The sequence below is a fragment of the Falco punctatus genome, assembly GCF_963210335.1.
Source record: "Falco punctatus genome assembly, chromosome: 5".
In the NCBI taxonomy this organism is placed as follows: Eukaryota; Metazoa; Chordata; class Aves; order Falconiformes; family Falconidae; genus Falco; species Falco punctatus.
In genome coordinates this window covers 89,013,084-89,035,184 of record NC_137584.1, presented here as the reverse complement: position 1 = coordinate 89,035,184, position 22,101 = coordinate 89,013,084, and the positions used below count along the sequence as shown (strand labels likewise).

General features: G+C 51.0%; 1 protein-coding gene across 4 annotated transcripts in view; it reads left to right on the top strand.

Annotated features, from left to right (window-relative positions):
• MEIS1 (Meis homeobox 1) overlaps positions 1–15,049 on the top strand; it is a 109,163-nt gene extending 94,114 nt beyond the window's left edge. For 3 of the 4 annotated variants that reach the window (XM_080388266.1, XM_080388265.1, XM_080388264.1), the window contains exons 10-12: positions 9,137–9,195; positions 10,465–10,554; positions 13,468–15,049. In XM_080388266.1, the coding sequence (XP_080244392.1) occupies positions 9,137–9,195; positions 10,465–10,554; positions 13,468–13,751 (433 nt within the window). In that variant the 3' untranslated portion in view covers positions 13,752–15,049. Of the gene's footprint in view, positions 1–9,136; positions 9,196–10,464; positions 10,555–10,819; positions 10,916–13,467 lie in introns of all 4 variants that reach the window. The other variant, XM_080388267.1, reaches the window with a different exon arrangement.
• Positions 15,050–22,101: the final 7,052 nt, after the last annotated feature.

Below are 22,101 nucleotides of genomic sequence, written 5' to 3'. Positions count from 1 at the left end.
ATGGTTTGTCACTGCTTTGCAAGTCAGGTTTTGGTCTATTCTTGTCATAGCTATCTGAAGTGTGTTTACATATAGTTTGCCTTTCTGGTATTTTGTGCTTGCACAGACCTGATCTCCACCTATTTTGTGTCAACAGTTGCTGAGATTGGTGTAGAGCTATTAACCCTTGCAAACTGAAACACCAGCAGGCGGAGGAAGGTGCCCTCAGAGACCCTCTCTCGCACTTACATCAGGCACTCGCTCCGGGCTGCACCTGCATAAAACAAACCGTCTGGTTAAAAAGTCAGCTTGAAATATTAAAAACGGGGCAGATGTTGCCTCCTTCTTGGCTAAAGCAATTTTCTCTTCTCAAAAATGAAACACAGCCAGAGGCGCAGGGTGAGGACGTGCTTTTGAGGGCGTGTGTTTTGCCCTGCCTGCCCTGCAATGATTTCGGTGTAAATGATGTATGGCGATGCCAGCGTCAGCGCTAACGAGGCTTCTGCCTTCTCTTTTACTTTTTTGGAAAAAGAAAAGAAACGGCAGCAGATGCTGCTGAAAAAAAATATTACTTCCGCACTTCTTCAGCAAAATCTAGGTCATGTAACAGTTTCACGGGTTGTTATTTTCTCCCCCTGCCCAGGCGCTGTAGTCCTTGTGGCTTTTTTGGCTAATGATAAAGGCAGTAGCTATTGCTCCTTTTTAATTCAGATTTATCCCAGAGATGGCTGACTTCTCACCTGGCTTATAAAGGTGGTTTGTAACATCTGGGGACTGATCCCTGAGCTTTCTGCATCCCATCTCACAAAATTCTTTTTATCTTTGACATTCCTCTGACCTCGCCCTGTGTATTTTGTTTGCATTGTTTTCTGAGGATGTCTTTTCTGCTGCCCTGAATAAAATGCTGTCAGGAGCAGGATTATAAGCAAAATGAATTACTTCACTTAATGGGAAATTATGTTTAGATAAAGTAGATTACAAAGTAGGTTATTAGTAGTGGTTAGAAAACAATGTTTTGAAGTAGGATGTCTTGGGGGGGAGTTTGTCCAGAAGCATGGGGCTGTTTTTCAGGTTGGCTGTGACTCAGACTTGTATCTTTTGTGGTTGCTGGGGGGGAGAAAAAAGGGAAAAAAAAAAGTCAAACCAGTTTTGCAGGTGCCCACATCAGACGAAATACACCAACATGCTCATGTTTGTTGCCTCGGTAGTGGTGGGGAGGATGCAACCACAGGAATCGCAGCTTCCCTGCTCTGCGCTGAGCGCGTGTCTCGGGGTATGGACCGGAGCGATGTCCAAGGATATTTCATGGCCAAATCACAGGTTCCATGTAGGGGTTCATTATGTTTTTAATTTGGGGGCTGTGGTGGTGTTTGCCCCCAAAGACACTTGTCAGGGCTTTTGGTGTGGCCACCCTGGCTTTGTTTCTCCTTGCCCACGGGCCGGAGGAGTCGGCGTGGGGTGACAGGGTACCGAGTTACTCCGTATTCCTTAAGTGGCCTTCTGGAGGCGAGGAGGGCGAGGAGATCCATCCAGGAGGGAAGACAGATCCTTTCTGGCATCCTTGAGTGAGTGGGAACGCACTTAAACCAGCAGGCAGATGTGGGAGCAGCCTCTTCTGCTTTCGCTTGGGCAGGAGAGCCAGGCAGGGCTTCCATCCCCCACGCCACGTGCGCTATGGGTGGGAGCCAACAGGGAAAAACCTGTTTGTGCAAGGCTCCTCGGCTGATGTAGGAAAAAGCCTTGGATCCCAAAGGAGGACCCCTGCGTTTAGACCACTCGTGTGGCAGGAGGAAGCTCAGAGATCACACGGGCACCTCTCCCAAGCATGTTCTCACCCATGCCCAGTGTGATCCCTGCCGTCGCGCGGGGCTCGGGTTGTTGGTTTGAAGCTGAAGAGGAGCTGCTGGGTCGCACTGGTGGCATGCGCCGCACAGGACCTGAGCTGCCGAGTCCAGGTGTGCTCTCCTGGAGGTGCAGGTGGCAAGTTGAGGTTCAGACCCCGCTCGGAGCTGGGAGCAAACAGGGAGCTGGGAGCCGCGCATGGGGTCTGGGCTGCTCTCCAAGCCTGCGGAGAGTCTGCGTACCCTCTGCTGCGGGCGGCGGGGGTTTGTGGCATGGTCTGCCCCGTCACCCCGTACACCACTGTCCCAGCGAAGGCAGCGGGCTGTGTGGCACCGGGAGAAACCGTTCTGCAGGGGAAAAGTGACTGCACAGCACCAGCCCTTGGGCAGGGAGAGCATTTCTGTGGGAGGCACGAGTTTGGCAGTGTGTTGCATACCCAACCGTACGGGGCCAGTCCTGTTCTGGGCGGGAGCTAGAGCAGCCTTTGTGCTGCTCAACTAGAAGAATCTTGCCATATTCCTTAAAGGCTAATTGTGGCACACGGAGATCAGCGGCATACAGCTGCGCTGGGATTTGGGAGCAGGGAAGAGACGGGAGGTCAGCTCCACTGGCGCTTTGCCATGTAAAGATTTCCCCTTACATCATCTGGCTGCCGAGGGCGAGTTTACATCTGCTTTGCACCCCGAGGGAGTTGCGGTGTCAGGGAATGAGGTTGCTGCAAGCCCTCCCCGGCGCTGCCAGGACCTGCGGCACGGCCTCTGCTCCGGCTCCCTGGCATCGGCGGGAGACACTGGGATGCCAGAGCTGCCTGTTCACCAGAGACTTGCTGAGCTTTTTGGAGTGGGATTTGCAGAGGGGAGGGGTGGAAGAGGAGGAGGAGAGCGTACCAGAAAGGCCAACATCAGCTCGCCCGGGCTGTGGGAGGGCGCTGGAGATGGGCAGAGCAGGAGGTGCATCCCCAGGGAGCCCTTCCCCGGGCACACCGGCTCGTCACTTCTCCTGAGCCAGTTCCTCGCGTGTTTTTCATTCAGAACTAACCAAATAAATACAAATAGGCTTTAGCTCCCCTCCTGCTGCAGAACAGGGACAGTTCTGCAAGACGAGGGAAGCGTCTCCTCCCCGGCTTTCTTCTAGAGAGACCTATCGAGCAACCACTGGCCGTCAGCCCCGCACAGAGGTGGGGCTGGGGGCAGAGCAGGGCCAGGAGCGTGTGGGACCTCCCTCATGGAAGGCCACTGGCCATCCCTCCGGAGCCACCGCCAGGCTCGCTGCCACCCCGAGGAGGTCACCACAGCCCCGTGGTGTCCCTGGCAGGTGGTGGCCCCCCAGTCTCGCCTGTTTATTTGGAGGCAGGGTGCATCCCACAGTGACCGGGGAGGGACGCGTGGCACGGAGCAGGAGGGGAAGCCGGGCTTGAGGGCTCAGGAGAAGAGCAGGAGGTGACCAAGGGTAGAGCCGTTGGGCCGACCAAAATGTAGGGCATGGCCGGCTCCTTCCAGGAGTGCTTACCTGAGCCCGTCGCCCTGCTTGCTATTTCTGCGCTCGCCCCGCTCGCTGCATTAGCAGGGCTGGCTGGCGAGAGGTTCGATAGCACTCTCCTGCTTGAAAGCAACTTTTCTGAATGCACAACGTGAATCCATCGGTGGGGTCACATAGTAATGCTTGAAGTCAGAAGCTATTTTTAAAACTAAATTGGAGAACCACACATGGCTCTCATTAGTGCTTTACATCAAATTTGTCAGCTAATTAGTGGTTTTTCATCACTAGTTTTTTGCGTAGTATTTTATTTGTTTTCTCTTCAATATTGTCTTGCGACACCCCCGGCCCTATGTACAGTCCCTGGCGCTGGTGCTGCCGGAGGAGGAAGGAGGGAGAGGAGAGCTTTCAGGAGACCTTCCCGATCCTCCTGACGGGTGGACTGGCTGCGTTTGGAGCATATTCCAATATTACGTGTCTGGAGTGGGCAGTTAGCAGCCCCGTGTACTCTCTTCCCTCCCTACCTCCATTTAGTGTTGTAAATGATGTATTGCAGTCCTAAACTGTCTTCGGTTCGGAGGAGGAGAAGGAGAAACCAAGAAAAGTTGCCAAACATGACTTCATAAGGTTTGACTTTAAATTGAACAAAGTTTCTCGAGTATCTTGGATTTTTTTTTTTTCTTTCTTTACAAATAAAGGGAGCACAGAGAGCATGGATTGCTAATGACTGGTAGTTACGGGTCATTAAGCTCACTAACTGACTTCAGGATCAGAACTTTCTAATAACAGCAGTAAGCACTCTTTTAACATTTATTTCTCATTTTAGGGATGGGGAGATTACCATTCAGAAGTCTGCCGTTATTTTTTTGGTTCATAATTGCAGAGGGAGCTTGCTACTTTTAAGGCTGTTTTTAAAACACTTGAAAGTACGCGGGGAAATAATTTCTACAGCTTTTTTTTTTTTTTTTCTTTTCTTTAACTGACTCCTTTAAAAAGCTCTGGAAAACAAATACACAGGAAAATATGAAAATATGTTAAAATAAGGCATAAAGCAGCTACTGAAGTGTAATAATCCCCGTTTATAACACACTTTCCATTTAAATTGTTTTTATTAGAGATAAACCTGTTAAGTGTTGAGGAATTAAGTGCTGAATAGAGAAGGTTGTTTCACTGCTGTATAAATGAAGGATCCGGGTATGCAGCAAAGAGCACGGCTGGTTTTACAAGTGAATTATTTGCCAGTTTGAAGGGCTCTGGTTCCTTTGGCCTCTGTTATAACAATGATGATTTTTTTGTTGTCAGGGGGGATACTGGTTTTTTCAGAGGGGCAATAGAGAGTTTAGCACCGGGGTTTGTAGGTACCGTGGGCTTTCTCATTGTCTTTACGCCTGGTTTGCTAGAAGGAGCTCAAGGAGAAAATGAGGCAGAGAGATTTTCGGGAATTTCTTGGCACTGCTGGTGATACACAGACTTCTTGCGCTTTGGGGCAATATTGAGAGGGAGCAGCCTGCAACTGCAAGTACCAGAAGTCAGTAATGGTGTGAAACTCCCCTCATGTGGGAGGGCTGGGGGGAGAGAAAAATTCATTATACCGCTGAAGTCTCAGCATCTCCTTTGAATTTCATTGAAAGACTGCAAATTGGAAGTCCCCATGATCGCTCTGTGGATTCTTGAGCAAAGGTGACTTTGGAAATTCGTGACAGCGGAGGAAGTCTTGTTTTATTCACTCAACAGAAGTGAAATACAAGGGGAAGGGAGAAAGAACAGATCTGTGCAGAAAATGTCACTTGGGCTGTAACCTGAGCCTTCATGAGCTGTGCCTTTTGGGGGGTTTGGTGACCCTCCGAAACTCCTTGCTCTCTGGCTGCTATTATTGTAGCCAATTTCCAACTAAAATAAGTCTTTTGTCATCACCAGCCTTGCTGCCTCTTGCTGAGAAGAAACAAAACTTGTGCGTGGCAGCGAGGGCGGCCAGGCTGAAGGTCAGGGTGCAGGGGCGGATTGCTGCGTCCCCGGGGCCGGGGCTGGAGCTCGCTCCTGGGACCGGCCGCGCACCAAGTGGGGAGGCTGCCGGTGACCTCTGGAGACAGAGCCCGGGCAAGAAGCCTAAGAGAAAACATCCTAGTAAAATGCAAATTGGAGAAAAGAGGGTTTCCCCCTCCTCTTTACGGTTAGGCAGGTGGAATAGCTGGGGGTTTCTTGCCTTTCGGGACAGGGCGGAAAGCACAGTCTCATGTATCCAAAAGGGCGAGGAAAAGTTAGCTGGAAAAAAATAATAAATACTTTAAACTTCTGTGTTTGCCCAACTGTTCAGATGTTTCCTCTATGCCAGATCCTTCCCCTTGGGGAAAAAAAAAAAAAAAAGAAAAAAGGAAAAAAACCCAACCCAGAGCATTGCTCTGCGGAGTGCTCAGCCTTCCTTGGGCTGGGAGATGGGGACAACTCATACCCTGAGGGACCTCATGTTGTTTGTGCCACTATTGATTCTGCTCTGTGGGGGAAAAAAAACCCAAAACAAAAAATCCCTTTCCACATCAGAGCAAAGGTACCAATGCACAGAGCACTGGTAGGGGGAAAAATACTTTATGTCAGTCTCCGAGCCTGTGCATCAGTAAGGCTATGTGGCTGTCTTAATGATTAAGTTCTGTGCTGAGTCTTTATTTTGATGATACTCTGTCTGAGTAGCACTTAATACGCAAATGATTTTTTAGGTCCTCATTCCTCTGAACTTTTAAAAATTAGGGTGATTTGCAGTTTCTTTCTCTTAAGATAAGTTAATGTGAACACGTGGGAAAAGGGACAGCGAGGTTTTTCCTGTTAGCTTTTCTGTTCCATCATTTTTGCCGGTGTTACGTCAGCCTGGAGCTTTGGAAGTTCAGAGTGTGATCGAAAGATCTTGGCCCTTCTATCAAAGGAAAAAACAGAGAGTATGAAGAAATGATCCCCATGTCCGTATATTTCTGCAGCCACAGCTAATTAGCAATTTTGCTTGCAAAGAGTTCTCAGATGTGATTTATAAACGTAACAGCGCTGCATTGTGTTCTCTCAAGGCAAGCCACATTAATAGTTTTAATCTGATGGGTTCTTATGAATTCCAAGTTTGGGATGCAGGAAGAAACTTGAAAGTGAATACTTTCTTCTTTTTTTTTTAATGCATAGTGGTTTGGAGTCTACTATAATGCAAAGTGAAGCGTTCTGTTACAAAGGCAGGGAGGATGGGACAGAAGGTTAAAGGGCATCCTGGAAACAAACAGCTGGACCAGTTTATTTAAACAGATACAAGGATGGGGAGCTGACCTCCATTTGACTTCTAGTGGGAGGAGCGAGAATGTCATTTTATTACTTTGCCCAGAAGGAAAATGTTCTTGCGTCTGAATTCCCCCCAAAGACATCCAAACACTGGGCTGTTTGGCAGAATTGCTACTTATAGAAAATACTTACCCGAATGCGTAGGAGGAAGATAATTGTTAAGTACCTGTGTGTAAAATGTTCTTAAAGAAGATATCCCAAGCCATAGCGTGGGGCAAACAGGTGAGAATACATTTTGCCGTGGGCACGTCTTGCGGATAATTGTTGGTGAACTCTAGCTATGTAGTTTGTTGTGAGACACATCCCCCTCCGCCGCCTTCTTACAAGCGCTTGTAGTTTGGAGGAAAAGGGACGGCTGTGAAGCTGGGGTGTGCGTGCTCAGTGTGGCTCAGGGTTTCTTTGGGGTAAACGCTTTTTGGTGACCAGCCAGCCTCAGGGCTACCAAAACCCCTGCCCTCCTGCCCCGGCAACAGGTCCTGGCAATAGGGCAGGAGAAGGACGGAGTAAAGGCAGCCAGAGCCTGCCAGGCTTGCGAAAAGGAACGGCTGGGGCATGGGGGTTTGTGTTGTTGTTTTGCTTAGGAGAGTTACTGTGGAAATTGCTTTCTGCAAATGCAGATTACAGATATTAAACAATTTTCTAATTGGTCATGGAGCTAAGGCAGCTAATGGGGGAAAAAAAGCAGATTTTTTTTAATTGCTTATTTCACATGGTGTTTGTGCTACACCTGTGCTTATAATGAGAAAGGAGAATTAGTCTAACCTTCTGCTCACATGATTCTAATTTTCATGGTTTGTACAAGATAATGATAAACTGATTTGCAACACTGTTTGCTGGAGTTGAGGGTGTTTTTATTATTGGAAATGTGTAGAAAAATTGATCCAATGCTGTTGCTGACAAAACATGACCTAGTTCAGGTGTGAGGTTTCCAGATCGGCGCCGGGACTTGGTGCGTTTGAGCTCGTTTGCTTGAGATAGGTTTGATTAGGACTCAACATCTTGATAAATTTGTGTGGGGCTTTGGGGAATGGGGCTCAGTGGGGAAGGGGTGGCAGGAGGAGGCTGAAATGGGTGCTGGTTTTTGATGAGGGCAAAACAAACAGCTTCAGGCGGCGGTTGGTGATTCTTTTCCCCACCAGTGCAGGGGAATGGGTGGGCAGAGCTGCTTCCTGTGGGAAGGGCCTGGTGGCTTTTTCTGGGCGCTAGGAGAGCTCCTGCTAAGCCACCTCAAGCAAAGGCAGTGAAAACAAGCACCCAGTAGAGCACTTTGTGGACTTTCCCATTGTGTTGTGCAAGTGCCGTGTGGTTTTACCCATGCTCACGCTTCTTCCTTTACTAGTAAATATTGTGGCATACGCATCTTTATTGTTCTTTTTCTTTCTTGTAAAGAATGTAAAGCCTGGTTACGAGGCTTTGCCGTGATTAAATCGCAATGGAGATTTTTTCCAAATGGTTTTTAACTAAGCTTTCTGATGAGCAAAACCGCAAGAGAAGTTCTTCTCATGCCCTTCAGACACAGCCTCCCAGCCATGGTTTCGAGCCTCCCGATGGCAGCGCCACGAGGACTGCCCGAGAGGAGACCGGGGCACTTATGATCCCTCTCTTTCTTCTCTTTTGCTCCAAATTGTTTTAACCGTTCCTTTCCCAAACAAGCACTGCAAGAGGAACCGAGGCGAGGAGCTACAAGAACACAAGGCGTACGGTTGCAGATGGCTATTTTTAAAAATGACTGTACCTTTTTTTTTTCTTTCCAAAGATCTGCTTTTCATTGTTCGTGGGGAATTTTCAGTAGTCCAGTAATTACAGTTTAACAAGATGTTTGCTGTAAATGGTCAGGCCTAGCTGGAGAAAACAGGATTATAAATTCAATTACTGTAAAGCTATGACCTCGCCTTGACCCCTCAGACTTTGCATAAAGAGAGAGGGGGGGAAAAAGCCCACCAAGAAATGGCTAGGAGGAATGCACGGCTCTGAAGTCCCCAGCAGTGTGACTTAGCGGTGATAAAACTCCAGACGTTCCCTCATTTGATGGGGTTCTGCCATCACAGTTCATTATCTTAATAGTGGGCATTAAAAGGGAATTAGGTTTGCAAGAGGTAGGGGCAGGTTTTGATAAAAAAAAATTGGAAAAAGAAGTCAGAGGACATAAGGCAGAAATGGCACTAATGAGGGGGAGGTAGCAGATGCCCTCACGAGCATCTCGCCGGCTTCACCCGTTTTTTTTTGTGCGTGTGCATGCCCCGTTCTGAATTGAGAAGAGCGTTGCTGGTATTGTTTCCTGAAAACTCGGCTAATTCCCCCATGAAAAGATGAAATGGAAGTGTCCAACTGTGGTAAAAAGCAGGCAAACATAAATCAGCTCGGAAACCCCAAGCTCGTGCTCTCAGAGGTCATCGGGGTTAGAGGTTTTGCAGGATTTGCATCCCCGCGTAGCCCGGCGGAGAGCACGGCGGCGGGGCGAGAGGGCTTGGGGACGGGTGCCAGTCGTCCCTTCCCTAACTGTTTGCTTTCCTCTCTTTTTTTCTTGCAGGTTTATTAATGCTAGAAGAAGAATAGTTCAGCCCATGATAGACCAGTCCAATCGAGCAGGCAAGTCCCCTGTAGTAACTGTATTCAAGTCACGCAGGCGAAAACCATCCTCAAGCCATTCACCGGGAGGTCCATTACCTGGTAAATAAATGAGAAATGAATGCTGGGAGTGACTGACAATTAAAATACAACCAGCTTTGTTTCATTACAACCCTAATCATTTTAATATGATTAAAACGTTTGGAGGAAAAAAAGACGTCGAAATTATTTTTTTTTTAAAAAAAAAAGGAACTATAAAAGGATCCGCTCCGTGACCGGACTTGCCGTACATGTTCGGAATTAAAGTTATTTTTATGTTTTTTAGTAGTTGTTTGGAGTTTTCCTTCCCAGCTCTTTCTGCTCCTGTGACCACTCCCTGGTGCATGGCTTGGTGTGGAATTGCTGTAAACTTTATTACCTGTCAAAAGGGCAAAGGGGTCAGAATCGCTTGTGGGACTCAGTAAAGTTCAAAGACATTCAGTGAGGTAGAGCTTTATGTGCTTTAATAACCCAAGGCAGCTTACTTCTGAAGCCGGCTTTTAATGTACAGTTAAAACCCGGAGTTCAGGTAGTGGTCCTTGCGTAGGGTCCTTTTGCCCCTTGTCTCTTCTTTTGGGGAGCTGTCTTCTGGGGTCGCCGAGCATTTGGGGGGATTTAGTTTTCTTTTCGGAAAGAAAAGCCTTAGGTTTTCACCCAAGTGCCGGTTCTGCCTGGCGCCTTGGCTCGCAGCTCTGTGGGGGCATTTGCCACCGAGGAGTAGCCCGTTACTCCCAGTCGGTTTTGTTTCCCGAGCCTCGCTGCTGCACTATGCAGAGCCGCTGTCCGAGATGCCTCTGGGCCACGCTCCCTCTCCCAGCACGTTTGATTATTTTGTCATTAGAGGTAACTATCTGGCACGGACGCGTTCAGGTCCTGCTCGTAGGAAGGCACGCAGGCGTAATTTAACACACTGCGATTTCAGTGTGACTACTCCAGCCATAAAATCCGGCTCCTGTACAGGTCTTGGCACTGACGTCAGTGGCGGCAGCAGCTGGAGCTGGCGTTCCTCATGTCTTGAGCTTTCGAGTCGCTAACTTCAGTCCCAAACCGGCCGGAGGAAGCCGGGCCGAAGCCCAGCGAGCCGGTTAGCCTGGCCGCTGAATTTGGACAGTTAGAGGCTTTTCCCTCTTTTTCGAGCCGGCATAGATAGCAGTGTGACGCGGCCTCGGGGGGAGTAGCCGTGGCTTGACGCCACAGGAGGAGGTGACCCTTTTGGCTGTGGCTAAAAAGCAATGTTCTGCGCTTTTCCAGTAAGTCAAGGGACACCCTATAACCCCGACGGGCAGCCGATGGGAGGTTTCGTGATGGACGGCCAGCAGCACATGGGCATCCGAGCGCCAGGTAAGCCCCCGGGGCAGCGTCGCCCACCCACGGGGTGACTTCGGTCGTGCCACCGCAGGTAACCGCACCGCCGCCGCCGCCTCAGCCGCCTGCCTTGCCTCGCCTGTCCTCTGCCTGCCTGCAGCACCGCCGAGGGACACCAGGCACCTGCCGCTCGAGCGGTCCCGCGCCCTCTGCCCTGCTGTGTTTTGGAAAGGGGCTTTTGGCACTATCTGTTGACTTTGCTCATTCTCTGGCATCTTCTTGGATTTTTATCTCCCTCTAGGACCTATGAGTGGAATGGGCATGAATATGGGCATGGAGGGGCAGTGGCACTACATGTAACCTTCACCTAGGTAACCAATGGCAAAGCCAGGGGGAAGTAAGTACAAACGGGGTCTTTGTTCTCACTTTGTCCGAGGGATATTTGTCTCCTTGCATTTCCCTATGTTCTCCCTGCCCATAGCCTCATGCTTGTTCCTTCCTTTCCATCCATCCATCCTACGCCTGGGCTCCTTCAGGTTTCTCTCCCTCCGGTTCAGCTCAAGCTTTCCAAGCTCCCAAACCCCCCGTGCGCGCGCGCGCCGTACATTGACGCCGCCGTACATCGACGCCGCCATACATTGATGCTATTATCCATCCCCGAGCACATGACAAAACAAGAAGCAGCCGGGGAGGTGGGGGAGCCCGTCGTCTTGGCAACAGACTGATTTGCAAAATGTAAGCGGTCTGCAGCAGCGCAGGGAGAGGAAAGAGCATGTCCCCAAAGTGTCATAAATCTGTCTAACTGCAGTTGATGCATGAGTTACATTTCTCCCGCTAACCTGCAAGACACCAAAAAAGCCAAACAGAGACTTCTCGTAGGTAAAAAAAAAAAAAAAAAAAAGAAAAGAAAAAAAAAGAAAAAAAAGAAAAAAAGAAAAAGGCGACTTCACTTAGTTGCGTTTTGGAAGGCAATGGACGAAACTTTGATTTTTTTTTTTTTCTTCAAGTTTATTTCTCTTTGTCTGTCCGTCATAATGGGATTACGTGTGGCAAAGGAAAAAGAGAGAATACAAAATAGAGGTGTGCGCAGCAGGCTATGGAGCTTAGCCCAGGCTAATTGACTATATCCAAATTAAGTATGCCATCACTTGCAGTGTGACAAATGGATTTGACTTATTCAGTATACAAAAATAGAGATCATTAATGCAATCTTCAGTGGCAGGCCTTGCAAAGAAAGCCTAGAGAAACTGTCCCAGTTTTGGGGTTTTTTTCTCCCCCTCTTGTCTTTTTATAGGGGAAAATACATTATACCAATTTTTGTTGTTTGGGGTTTGCTTTTTTTTTTAGAGAGTAAAAGCAGTTTAAAACACCGAGGCGCTGGTACCATGTTGAAGTGGTGGTGATGCTGCTCCTCTTGCTCTCTTTCTGGAGTTAAAAGCAAGTTATTTCAGCACCACTGTTTTGCCCTCAGCCTGGGTGAACTCAGGGTTTGAAGTTACCCAGGCCAAGTGTATTTTGTAGTCATCTTCTCTGGGCGCGAGTGAAAACTAAGTTTTAACAATTAGCTGTGAAAACATTCCTCTGAGCTTGGGAATGCAACAGCCTTATTACCTCATCATGGAAATTTCTAGCTTAGTTAATTTAAATATTGTTTCTTAGTTTCTGGGTCAATTAAATTTAAATGATGTATTTTATGCTTCGTGACCAATTAAATTAATAGGTTATTACAAAAAATATTATCATCTTTTTTGATTAAAGAGCTGTGAGTACAGTATATTTTATAAGCAATTTTCATTAGTTCAAAACTGTTCCTTTAGGCTAGATTAAGCAGCTATTCATTGCTAGAGCCTTGAGACCTGATTCCAAGGTGTTCGGCGCATTCACAGCGCGCTCTTACTTAGAACTAAAGCCAATTGAACCTACTTAGCAATAGCGTATGCCTTTCACCCTTGATGATTATGGAGCTTATAGCTCTCCGAAACAATACACCTGTCAGTTCCCATCAGCTACAGCAATCCAAGCAGAAGGCAGAGGCCCACAGAAAGCAGGAGGTTTTATTGTTTTAGGTCCAATTTTTTTCTTATTGTTCTCCCAAACCCACTGAAAGGTTGACTGAGTTGCGTGTCTGATTTTTTCAGACAGAAGTGAGCAGGGGGAGAGAATTAATTGATAACTGGTATTGATTATGTATATGTATTATTTTTTTTAACATGTTTAAAAATACAGGTTTGAGTTAACAATCGTCCTTAGCAATCCTATCAATTTCGGCATCATATGAAGCCTTTGTTCCGCGATGTATGTGCTTGCTGTATAGCGTCTGCTTGAATGGCACAAATACTCGGGACAGATTCCAAGCAATCGGGCTCGAGAGCTAAATAAATAACTGGTTGACAAACCTGGGCGACGATTTAACCCATCTCCCCCTCCCAAGCCCCTCATTAACGGCTACAGATTCCCCGCCTTGCGTTCCCAGCACGCTTTTACAAGCGGGGAGAGGAAGGCGGGGGGTGCAGCAAGGCCCCGGGGGATGGAGCCCACCTGAGAGCCCTCGCAGGGCTTCCCCACCTTGGTGCCACCACCCCGTGTGACACCGGTCATCATCAGGCACGCTTCTGGATCCGAAACATCTCCATCGCATACGTTCCTAACCGTAAAAGCAGAAAGCAGCTTTATCTCCCCAACCCCTCTTATTTGGAGCAGGGGAAGGATGTTCTTGGGGGTTGTTGGTTTTGGTTTCGACCTGGGCATCATTCCCGTTGCCGTCGCTGTGAGTCCGTGTGTAGGCTCCGATCCCACAAAGGCAGCTGCACTCGCGCGGCCGTGACTCCGCATCCCGTGCTGGGCTCGAGCCCAGCCTTCCCGTGCCCCAGCGGAGGAGCTTCGCGGCCCCATGTCGGCAGCCCGTGTCCGTCCCCCCCCCAGCTCACCACCACCTCTTTCTCTCCGCAGGGCTGCAAAGTATGCCAGGGGATTATGTGTCGCGGGGTAGTCCAATGGGTATGAATATGGGACAGCCAAGCTATACCCCACCCCAGATGCCCCCCCATCCTGCTCAGCTGCGTCATGGCCCCCCCATGCATACCTACATTCCTGGACACCCTCACCACCCAGCGATGATGATGCATGGAGGACCACCCCACCCTGGAATGCCCATGTCAGCATCAAGCCCCACAATGCTTCATCCCGGCGAGCCGGCAGTGAGCGGACAAGTGATGGACATTCATGCTCAGTAGCTTAAGGGAAATACGCGTTGTCTGCAGCGACGGTAGATTTCAAACATTGTCTTTCTGCAATGACTATGGAGTTCTTGGCGTCAACTTTGGACCAAGGGACGTTCCGATTCTTCACAGGGACCCTAAAAAGCAGGAAAACACCAACCGAAGTCAACTTCTGGGGACATGCTAAATACCTATATAAGACATTAAGAGAACAAAGAGTGAAATATTGTAAAATGCTATTATACTGTTATCCATATTACGTTGTTTCTTATAGATTTTTTAAAAAAAATGTGAAATTTTTCCACACTATGTGTGTTGTTTCCATAGCTCTTCACTTCCTCCAGAAGCCTCCTTACATTAAAAAAGAAGCCTTACACTTATCCTGCAAATGACAGAAAGGGCTTATTTGCAGGATTTTTAGAGCATTAAAATAACTATGTCAGGCAGAAGAATCTTTCTTCTATCCTAGGATTTCAGCCATGCACACTCTCTCTCTCCTCTCTCCTCCTCCTCTCCCTCTCTGTCTTTCTTCCCTTTCTCTCCCTCTCTCCCTGTCTCTCTCCCTCTCTCTCTTTCTAGCCTGGGGCGTGAATTTGCATGTCTAATTCATTTACTCACCATATTTGAATTGGCCTGAACAGATGTAAATCGGGAAGGATGGGAAAAACTGCAGTCATCAACAATGATTAATCAGCTGTTGCAGGCAGTGTCTTAAGGAGACTGGTAGGAGGAAGCATGGAAACGGAAAGGCAGTGTATTTGAAGCCTAATTGTCACATCAGAGCATCCTTGTCCCCATGCAGCAACCACCACCTTGTACATCACTTCCTGTTTTATGCAGCTCGAAACATGGACTGAAGATTTATTTTTAATATGTTGACTTTCTTTCTGGGCAAGACATCAGTCATGTGTGCATTTTTTTTTGGTTTTTTTTTTTTTTTTCCATAGTCCCATCATGGAGCATTTATGTATACATTGTAAATAAATTTTGTGCAAAAAGGACTGGAAAAATGATCTGTATTATTGCAATTTTTTGTAAAAGTAGCAGTTTGGTATGAGTTGGCATGCATACAGATTTACTAAGTGGGATAAGCTAATTATACTTTTGTTGTGGTTAAACAAATGCTTGTTGATAGCCTTTTTCTATCAAGAAACCAAGGAGCTAATTATTATTAATAATAATCATTGCACACTGAGTCTTAGAGTTTCTGATTGAAACAGTTTGGATTGTATAATAACTCAAAGCCCAGTTGTAGTAGTTTGAGTGCAGTAATGAAATCTGAATCTAAAATAAAAACAAATTATTTTTTGTCATGGTGACTCCACTGCTTGCAAAATTTGTTTCCCACCCCCCTTCAGCACTTCTAGCTGTTCTATCCTGAACCAGGAGCCCAGCAGCTACAAAATTCCGCTGGCTCCAGACACGGACCTAGCATTTTGCTGTTTAAATATTGTATTTAAAGAATGTAAAAGTAACGCTGCACTGTGCAAAGAAACTTTCTGGGAACTCGCACTGTAAATGGTCAGGATGGGAACTGTTGCCTGTTAATAAATGTAGTGTCATAGGGCAGCATGGGACAGGGATCTGTAAGGAGTATTAACCGCCCTCCCCCACCCCCGCCCCCCCAATTACGCTTCTAAGACATGGCTTAAAATTATTTGAGCCACTGGCAGACTACATTGCTGTCTGGAGCTGAACATACTGAGGCAAGAGGGAGGCAAAACTCGGGAACTATCGCCCGGGCAATGCATATTTGTAAGAACTGTAAGAAATGGTGCAGGGGGCTGCTGGGGCAGCGAGGGGCGGGTGCAGGCCGCCCCCTCCCCATGAAGTGGGTCCCTGGCACTGCTGTGTGCTCCGCACTGCAGCCGGCGGGTGCAGCAGCCGGGAGAGCGCGGCGCTGCGCTGCCTTTTCAATCACATCGCAGCTATATTTAAAATAATAATAAAAAAAAAAATTCCCGGGGGTAGGAAAATTACACAAGTATCTCAGTCAAGGCAAAATCATGCAACAGCCCCCCCCGCGGCCCGTCCCGTGCCAGCCGGCACCCCCCGATGCTGGGGGCAGGCCCCCGGGCTCTGTGAGTTGCCCCCCCGGGGGCTGGGCAGGCAGGGCGCAGGCAGGGCGCAGGCAGCGCAGACGTTGCTGTAGTAAGCAAATCACCGAAGTGGGGGCCTCTCCCCCTGCATCTTGGATCTCCTCCCCCTTTTTTTTACTTTTTTTTTTTTTTTTTAATTCCAAGTTTTCTTCCCCCTTCCCCTTTTTTTTCTTTTTCTTTTTTTCTTTTTCCCTTTTTTCTTTCCCCAGTTTTTTCTTTTTCCCTTTTTTCTTTCCCCCCTTTTTTCTTTTTTCTTCTTTTTCTTCCTTTCGCTTCCCTTTTTGTTGTAACTCCGACTTTTCTCCCCCGCCCTCCCCATTTTTTTAAAGGGCCGCTGTACCGCCAAAGAGGCTGCGCATCCCAGCTCCCGCTTTGTGAGCGCGGAATAATGACACTTTCCTGCCAAAACGTGAATGAACGGGGCTCGCTTTTTGCTTTTTTACTTTTTGTTTTGTTTTGTTTTGTTTTTTTTTAATGTTCCTTGAAAGACAAAAACAAACCGCCCTCTTGCATGCGAGGGCACACGCGTCCCTTCTCGCAGCCGCAGCGAAGTGGGGCACAGACCTTCCTCCGTGGGACCTTTTTTTTTTTTTTTTGGGGGGGGGGGGGGGGACAGAGAGCATTTCAAATTAAACCTGCTATTATATCCCAAGATATTTAATCAGCTGTAATTATAACACATTCAAAATGAAGAATATGCCTTGACAGTATTTTTATTGTTATTGTTCATCGCATGATGTTAGACAGCTTCAGAGGCACAGGAAAGAGAAGTAAACGGGTTACAAATAGGGAATTATCCCTCGTTTAGCATTAAAATTCATTTAGATAAAATTGCCACAAACATTTAAATGGGGAGATTAGTTCCCCCTCACGCCTTATTGCACTCGCTCAATGGCTCCGTTAAGAACATTTTACACGTTGGAAATTCCGCCTTTTCGGGCCGCTCGCTGTTTCCTAGCTACCCTCCTTTCACCGCCCCGGGGGGGCCGGGGGGCCGAGGGAGCCCCCCCAGCTGTGCCCCAGCCTGGGCCCCAGCCGCGGGGGCTGCGCGCCCCGCCGGACTGCGCGCTGCGCTGCGCGGCGCTGCGCGGGGGCGGAGCTGGGGAGCGGGCGGCGGAGGGGGGCTCGCCGCCCCGCTGTCCTGCCGCTGCCCGCCGCGGAGGAGCAGAGCAGGAGCAGGAGGAGGAGGAGGATGGAGGTGGAGGAGGAAAGTCGGCTTCGACTGCCATCTCTTGGGGGCTCGGGAGAGTGCCGCGGGGGGGCTCCGCGGCCGCCCGCGCAGTGCCGCGGGCATTGCGCGCCGCCGGCTGAAAGTTTGTGCAACCCCCGGCGAGGGTCTGTTCTCCCCCCCCCCCGCCCCATTTATTTTTTTTTTAGCAGCCCCCCTTTCGGGAGTTTCCCTTTCCTTTTTGTGCCCTCCCCACCCCCGGGCGCAGCGTTCTGCGGAGCCGAGTGAGCGCAGCGCCGCGCAAGGCGAGCGCAAGGCTTTGCTTCCCCCCTTGGGAGTAGGAAGGGGCGAGCAGAACTATCAGCCCGGTATTTGCGCGCATCACTGAGCGGTTCCTGCCTTGCGCTGGGGTGGGCACCCGCATCCCATAGAGGATTTGTGCTGGGGGGTGTCAGCAACCCCTGGCCACGCTGCGCAGGGCAGGGGGGCTGGCGGAGGTGGGGGGGTGGGGTGGGGGGGTGGTGCGCGGGCCGTGCCTCCAGCAGCCACAGGTACTTTTGGGCTCAGAAGCGGCATTTTTCAGCTGCGCGGTGGATATTTCCACCCCCAGCGCTGCTGCGCGGAAAGTCCCAGCAACGAGCGCCTGGCTGGCTCCGCGCGGCCCGAACGCGCGTGGAGATGTGCGGAGTATACACACACACACACACACCGACCTCGCTTTGCCGCCCAGGATGGTGCGATAGTATGTATATTGCATGTATGTATAGAGGGGTAAGCGAGGCTTCCCGAGCGCGGCGGCTGCGTGGCCGCGGGCAGGGATGCGCGGCGCGGGGCGGTCACGCGTGGGGCGGCCGTGGTGCCGCCGGAGGTGGCTGCTCCGCTGCGGGCTGGGGCTTTGTGTGTGCCGTTCCCCGGCCTCTGGGTGCGTGTGGAAGCCCCGCATGCCTGTGTGGCAGCTGCTTCTAAAGCCCAAGCCTCAACTAACTCTTTTGGAAGAGCAGGGGGGGAAAAGAGTGAAAGGCGAAAGAAAGAATGTTCATTTTTTTTCCTTTGGTGCCATTTTGGATGTCATCTGTTACCTTGGTGACTGTGCTCAGCCCCCAAAGCCCCTGGATTGTTAGGGGGAAGAAAAAAAAAAAAAAAAAAGCATGCTATTTCTGCACCGTCATTTATCACTGTCACCGCATAATGATTCCCCTCGCAGCTCCTTATTGATGTTTGTAATTGCATTATCTCATAAAGGGAGGGGGTGGCGGGCCGGGATGATCAATGGAGCCGCGCCGTGCATGCCGGGGTCAGGGGCTGCGGGAGGCGGCGGGGCCCCCCCGGACCCCCCCGGTCCCCGCCTGGCAGACAACAAGTCCCGGGCACCGCCCGGAGCGCGGCCCCGGCAGCCGGCGTGCAGGGCGAGGGCAGCTCCCGGGCGGGGCCCCCCGGGACCCCCCACCTGGGGGACACACACACAAAAACCAGTCCCACCGAGGGGAAAATTAAAGTGGGGTTCATATGGCTTGGGTGGGAAAAATCAGTCGGTAAATTATATCCACCCAGCGCCCCCCCAGTCCCGAGGCGTTGGGCCGGCTACCTGCCCGCAGGACGGCGCGGCGGGGGGTGCGGGGGGTGCGGTGCCGATCCGCGGGTCCCCTCCCCCGCAGCACCCCGGTGCCCCGCGGAGCGCGGCCGCGGGGGATGCGGGGCCCGGCGGCGGGGAGCGCGGCGGGGCCGGGCTGGGAGCTCGGGGCGGGGGGCCGGGGCCGAGCCCCCCCGGTGCGGCGGAGGGGGGCGCAGGGTCGCGGCTCGTTTCCCGCATTTAGTTGTTTTTTCCCGGTTTCTTTTCATTGCGGCGGAGCGGCGCCGAGCGCTGTATACTGAGGGCAGCGCGGCTGAAGCCCCCAAACCCGAGCAGCCGGGGGATGGGGATGGGGGGGGGGGAGGCGGGGGGGAGATTTTTTTCCTTCCTTCCTTCTCTCTCCCCCTGCTCTATAAAGATTACCAACGAAGTACAGATTAACTCCTTCCCCCCCCTCCCCGCCGCACAAAATGAACTCCATCTGCGCCCAAAAGTTAACAGAATTTTTTCCCAGTCCCTTTCCCAGAGGATGAGCCGGTGCCCCCCCAAAGCCGGGACCGGGGGGGACACCACAGCCGAGGCAGGGGGATGCTGAGGTTGCCCCCGCCACCCCAGGCAGCACCGGACGCCCCCTGTAAGACGCCGCGCTACAGCGAGGGCGGAGAGCGACCCCCCCCCGCCTCCCCCAGCTCTCTCCCCAGGTTTCCCCTCCTCAACCTTCCCCTGGAAATTTAGCAACGCTGGCGCTTGGAAGCCATACACTGCCAGCCCAAGTGATATTGTTCTTTCCCCTATATACATTTTTTTTTTTAACCTTTCTATATTTCCTCCAGGACCGAGGGCTGGCGCTACCGTTAGCCTTGTAACGAGCCGCCGGTTGTCTGCTTTTACATAAACATCCACGTTTCCAAATAAACTTTATAAAGGATTTCCATTGGAAAGCAAAGCTGCCGGCGCTGCGCAGCAGCGGGGCGAAGGCATTGCACTTGAAATTTCAAATGTGAACTCATGCAACTTCGCTCCTTTCCCCCCTTTTCTGGGCTGATAGGTTGCAATCTGGAGTTCCATACTTAAAAAAAAAAATAAAATATTTAGTGCCATAGCCCACGGTTAAAATAATGAAAAATTAGTCTCGTTTCAGAAATTATTTATTTATAGAACGAACATGATTAAAACATAAAAAACACACAAACTGCAGCTGCAACAAAAAAACCCCACCGTGATTTACGATTATTAAATCTTTGATTGCCATGTTAATGTTTCTTTTTCTACCTTTCATTTGCATTTTAATCTATCGAATCTTTACAATTTTGCTGCCTCCTACTCGAATGATTGATTACACATCTGAAAGAGAGAAAAAAAAAATCCTAAGCTTTCTAGGCGAGCTTCTCTTTTTCCTCCCCCCTTCCCTTTGCTGGTTAGCTTTCTGAAACCTTCCTCAACAATGTTAATGCAAGCAGGACAAATTAATTATGCTCTTTTAAATGTCAAAGGTATAAATAAAAATGCCCCCCCCCCTTTCCTCTGCTTTACCCCTCGCCCCAAATGGGAATATTTTTCCAAGCCGCTTTTTTTAAAAGCAAGAAGGAATCACCCTGGTAATATACAATTAAAAGAAACATACGCGCAGCATCCTGGCTGTAAATAAATATTCTACGTGGACATTTACCTATGGAATGGGGGGAACCAGCCCCCACCCGCAGGCAGGGAGTGAGGTGGGGGATGCGCGGCGCTCCCCTCGCTGCGGAGCCTCGGCTCTGGGGCAGGTTCTCCCTCCCCGCCCCCAAAAAAGGGGGTGGCCGGGCCGCGGCCCCCCAGAGGAGAGGAGCAGCCCCGTGGGTGCCCCCTCCCCTCGCACCCCAGCGGCCGGGGTGGGGGGTAAACAGCTGGGGAGGATGTTGTATTAGCGGGCTGTGGGGGGGTGATCCCCAAAAAGGGGATGGGTCCCACCCGCCGGGGATGAGCCCCACGGGGCCGTGGGTGCCCAGGCGGGGTCGCCCATGGGGGGACACCCACGCGGGGAAGAGCCTCCCGGGGGATGCCCATTAGGGGGACGCTGAGCTGGGGGACGCCGAGAAGGGGACAACCATCCCGGCCATGTCCCCCCGGGGTTGGGGGGATGCCCACGGAGGGACACCCACCCGGGCCGAGCCCGCGAGCGGCGGCCCCCGAGGCTGCGCCCCCGCAGCGGACAGGGCCGGCACCTGTGGGGGCCGAGGGGCGGTTTTGGGGGGAAATCAGCGGGAAAAGGGGAAAGGAGCGGGCCGGGCGGGAGGCGCGGAGGCAGCGGCGCGGAGGCTCCGCACCTGCGGACCGGGAGCGACCCGTGCGGGCCGGCGGGCGGACAGGGAAGATTTAGAGGTGTAGAGATGGCAGATTGTTAAGAAAGTAATAGTAAGGTGTCCCATATACTACAGTTTTATTGTGGGGTAGTAACTACTAGATTTATTTATTGCCGAGGCTATATAATAAAGATAATGACCGCAAACTCAAGATAAATGCTTACGCCCATAGCTGGTCAATTCTTTTTTATTTAAGAGAGTGATCCGGAGAGGTGAAAGTCATCTTCTCCCGACCACAGATATCAGTCTTGGTTTCCACCAGGTTATAAACATGACATGCAAATAAAGGAGCCGCTGCCAGGCGCGGAGGGTCTGGGGTCCGGGGTCGGGGGGTGTCCCCCTCCCTTTGTTTTCTGCCTCCCCGCAGCACCCGCGGAGGAGAGCGCGGAGACGAAACGATGGGGGAAAGAGCCGCCCCACGCGGGGAGGAATGAGCAAGTAATGAAGCCGCCCCCCCGCCCCCCCCCGCAGACCGTTGGGGAAATGTCCGGGGGGGCGACCCCGCAGCCGCTGCCACCCCCTCGCCCCTGCCCAGGGCGATGGTGTGGCGGCCCCACAATAAGCGTTTCTGCTCCGGGGGGCTTTGATCCTGCTCGGCCGGGGAAAACCCACCTGACAGCGCGCTGCGAGGGGGGGGGGGGCGGGGGGGGACAGAGCCGTACAATTTCGTGGTTTTTGCGCGGGGTAAAATTACGAGGTTGCAAAGCGCGAACAACCCTCAGCCTTTCGCAGCACCAGCGCTGCTCAGCCCGGCCCAGACCCTCCCCTGGCACCCCAACGCGAGCCGCCGTGCCCCCAGCCCCCGCCGTGCCCCGGCCCCCGCCGCCCCCCCGCTGGCCGCTCACCCCCCGGGCAGCCCCCCCGCGGCCGCGCAAGCAGTGGGCAGCGCCGCGCCCTCCCTCCCAGCGCGGCAACTGGGCTGTCGCACTTCAAAGGGTGATAACCTAATTGCTTCCAGAGTTTAAAAGTAATTAAGCGATATTAAAGGGACTGAAATAAGCCCAGTTTGCCGCGCGCTGGCTCCCCTTCCCCTTCCGAGAGTAACCGGGAGCCCCGTCTCTCCAAAACCCGCGCTAAAACCCGCGCATTTATATAACGTATGCCAAAAATGTAAACAGATTTCGTTTCTGAAAAGGTATGGGTAAAGTGGTGGTAATTATGTATAATTAATGCTGAAGGGAAAATG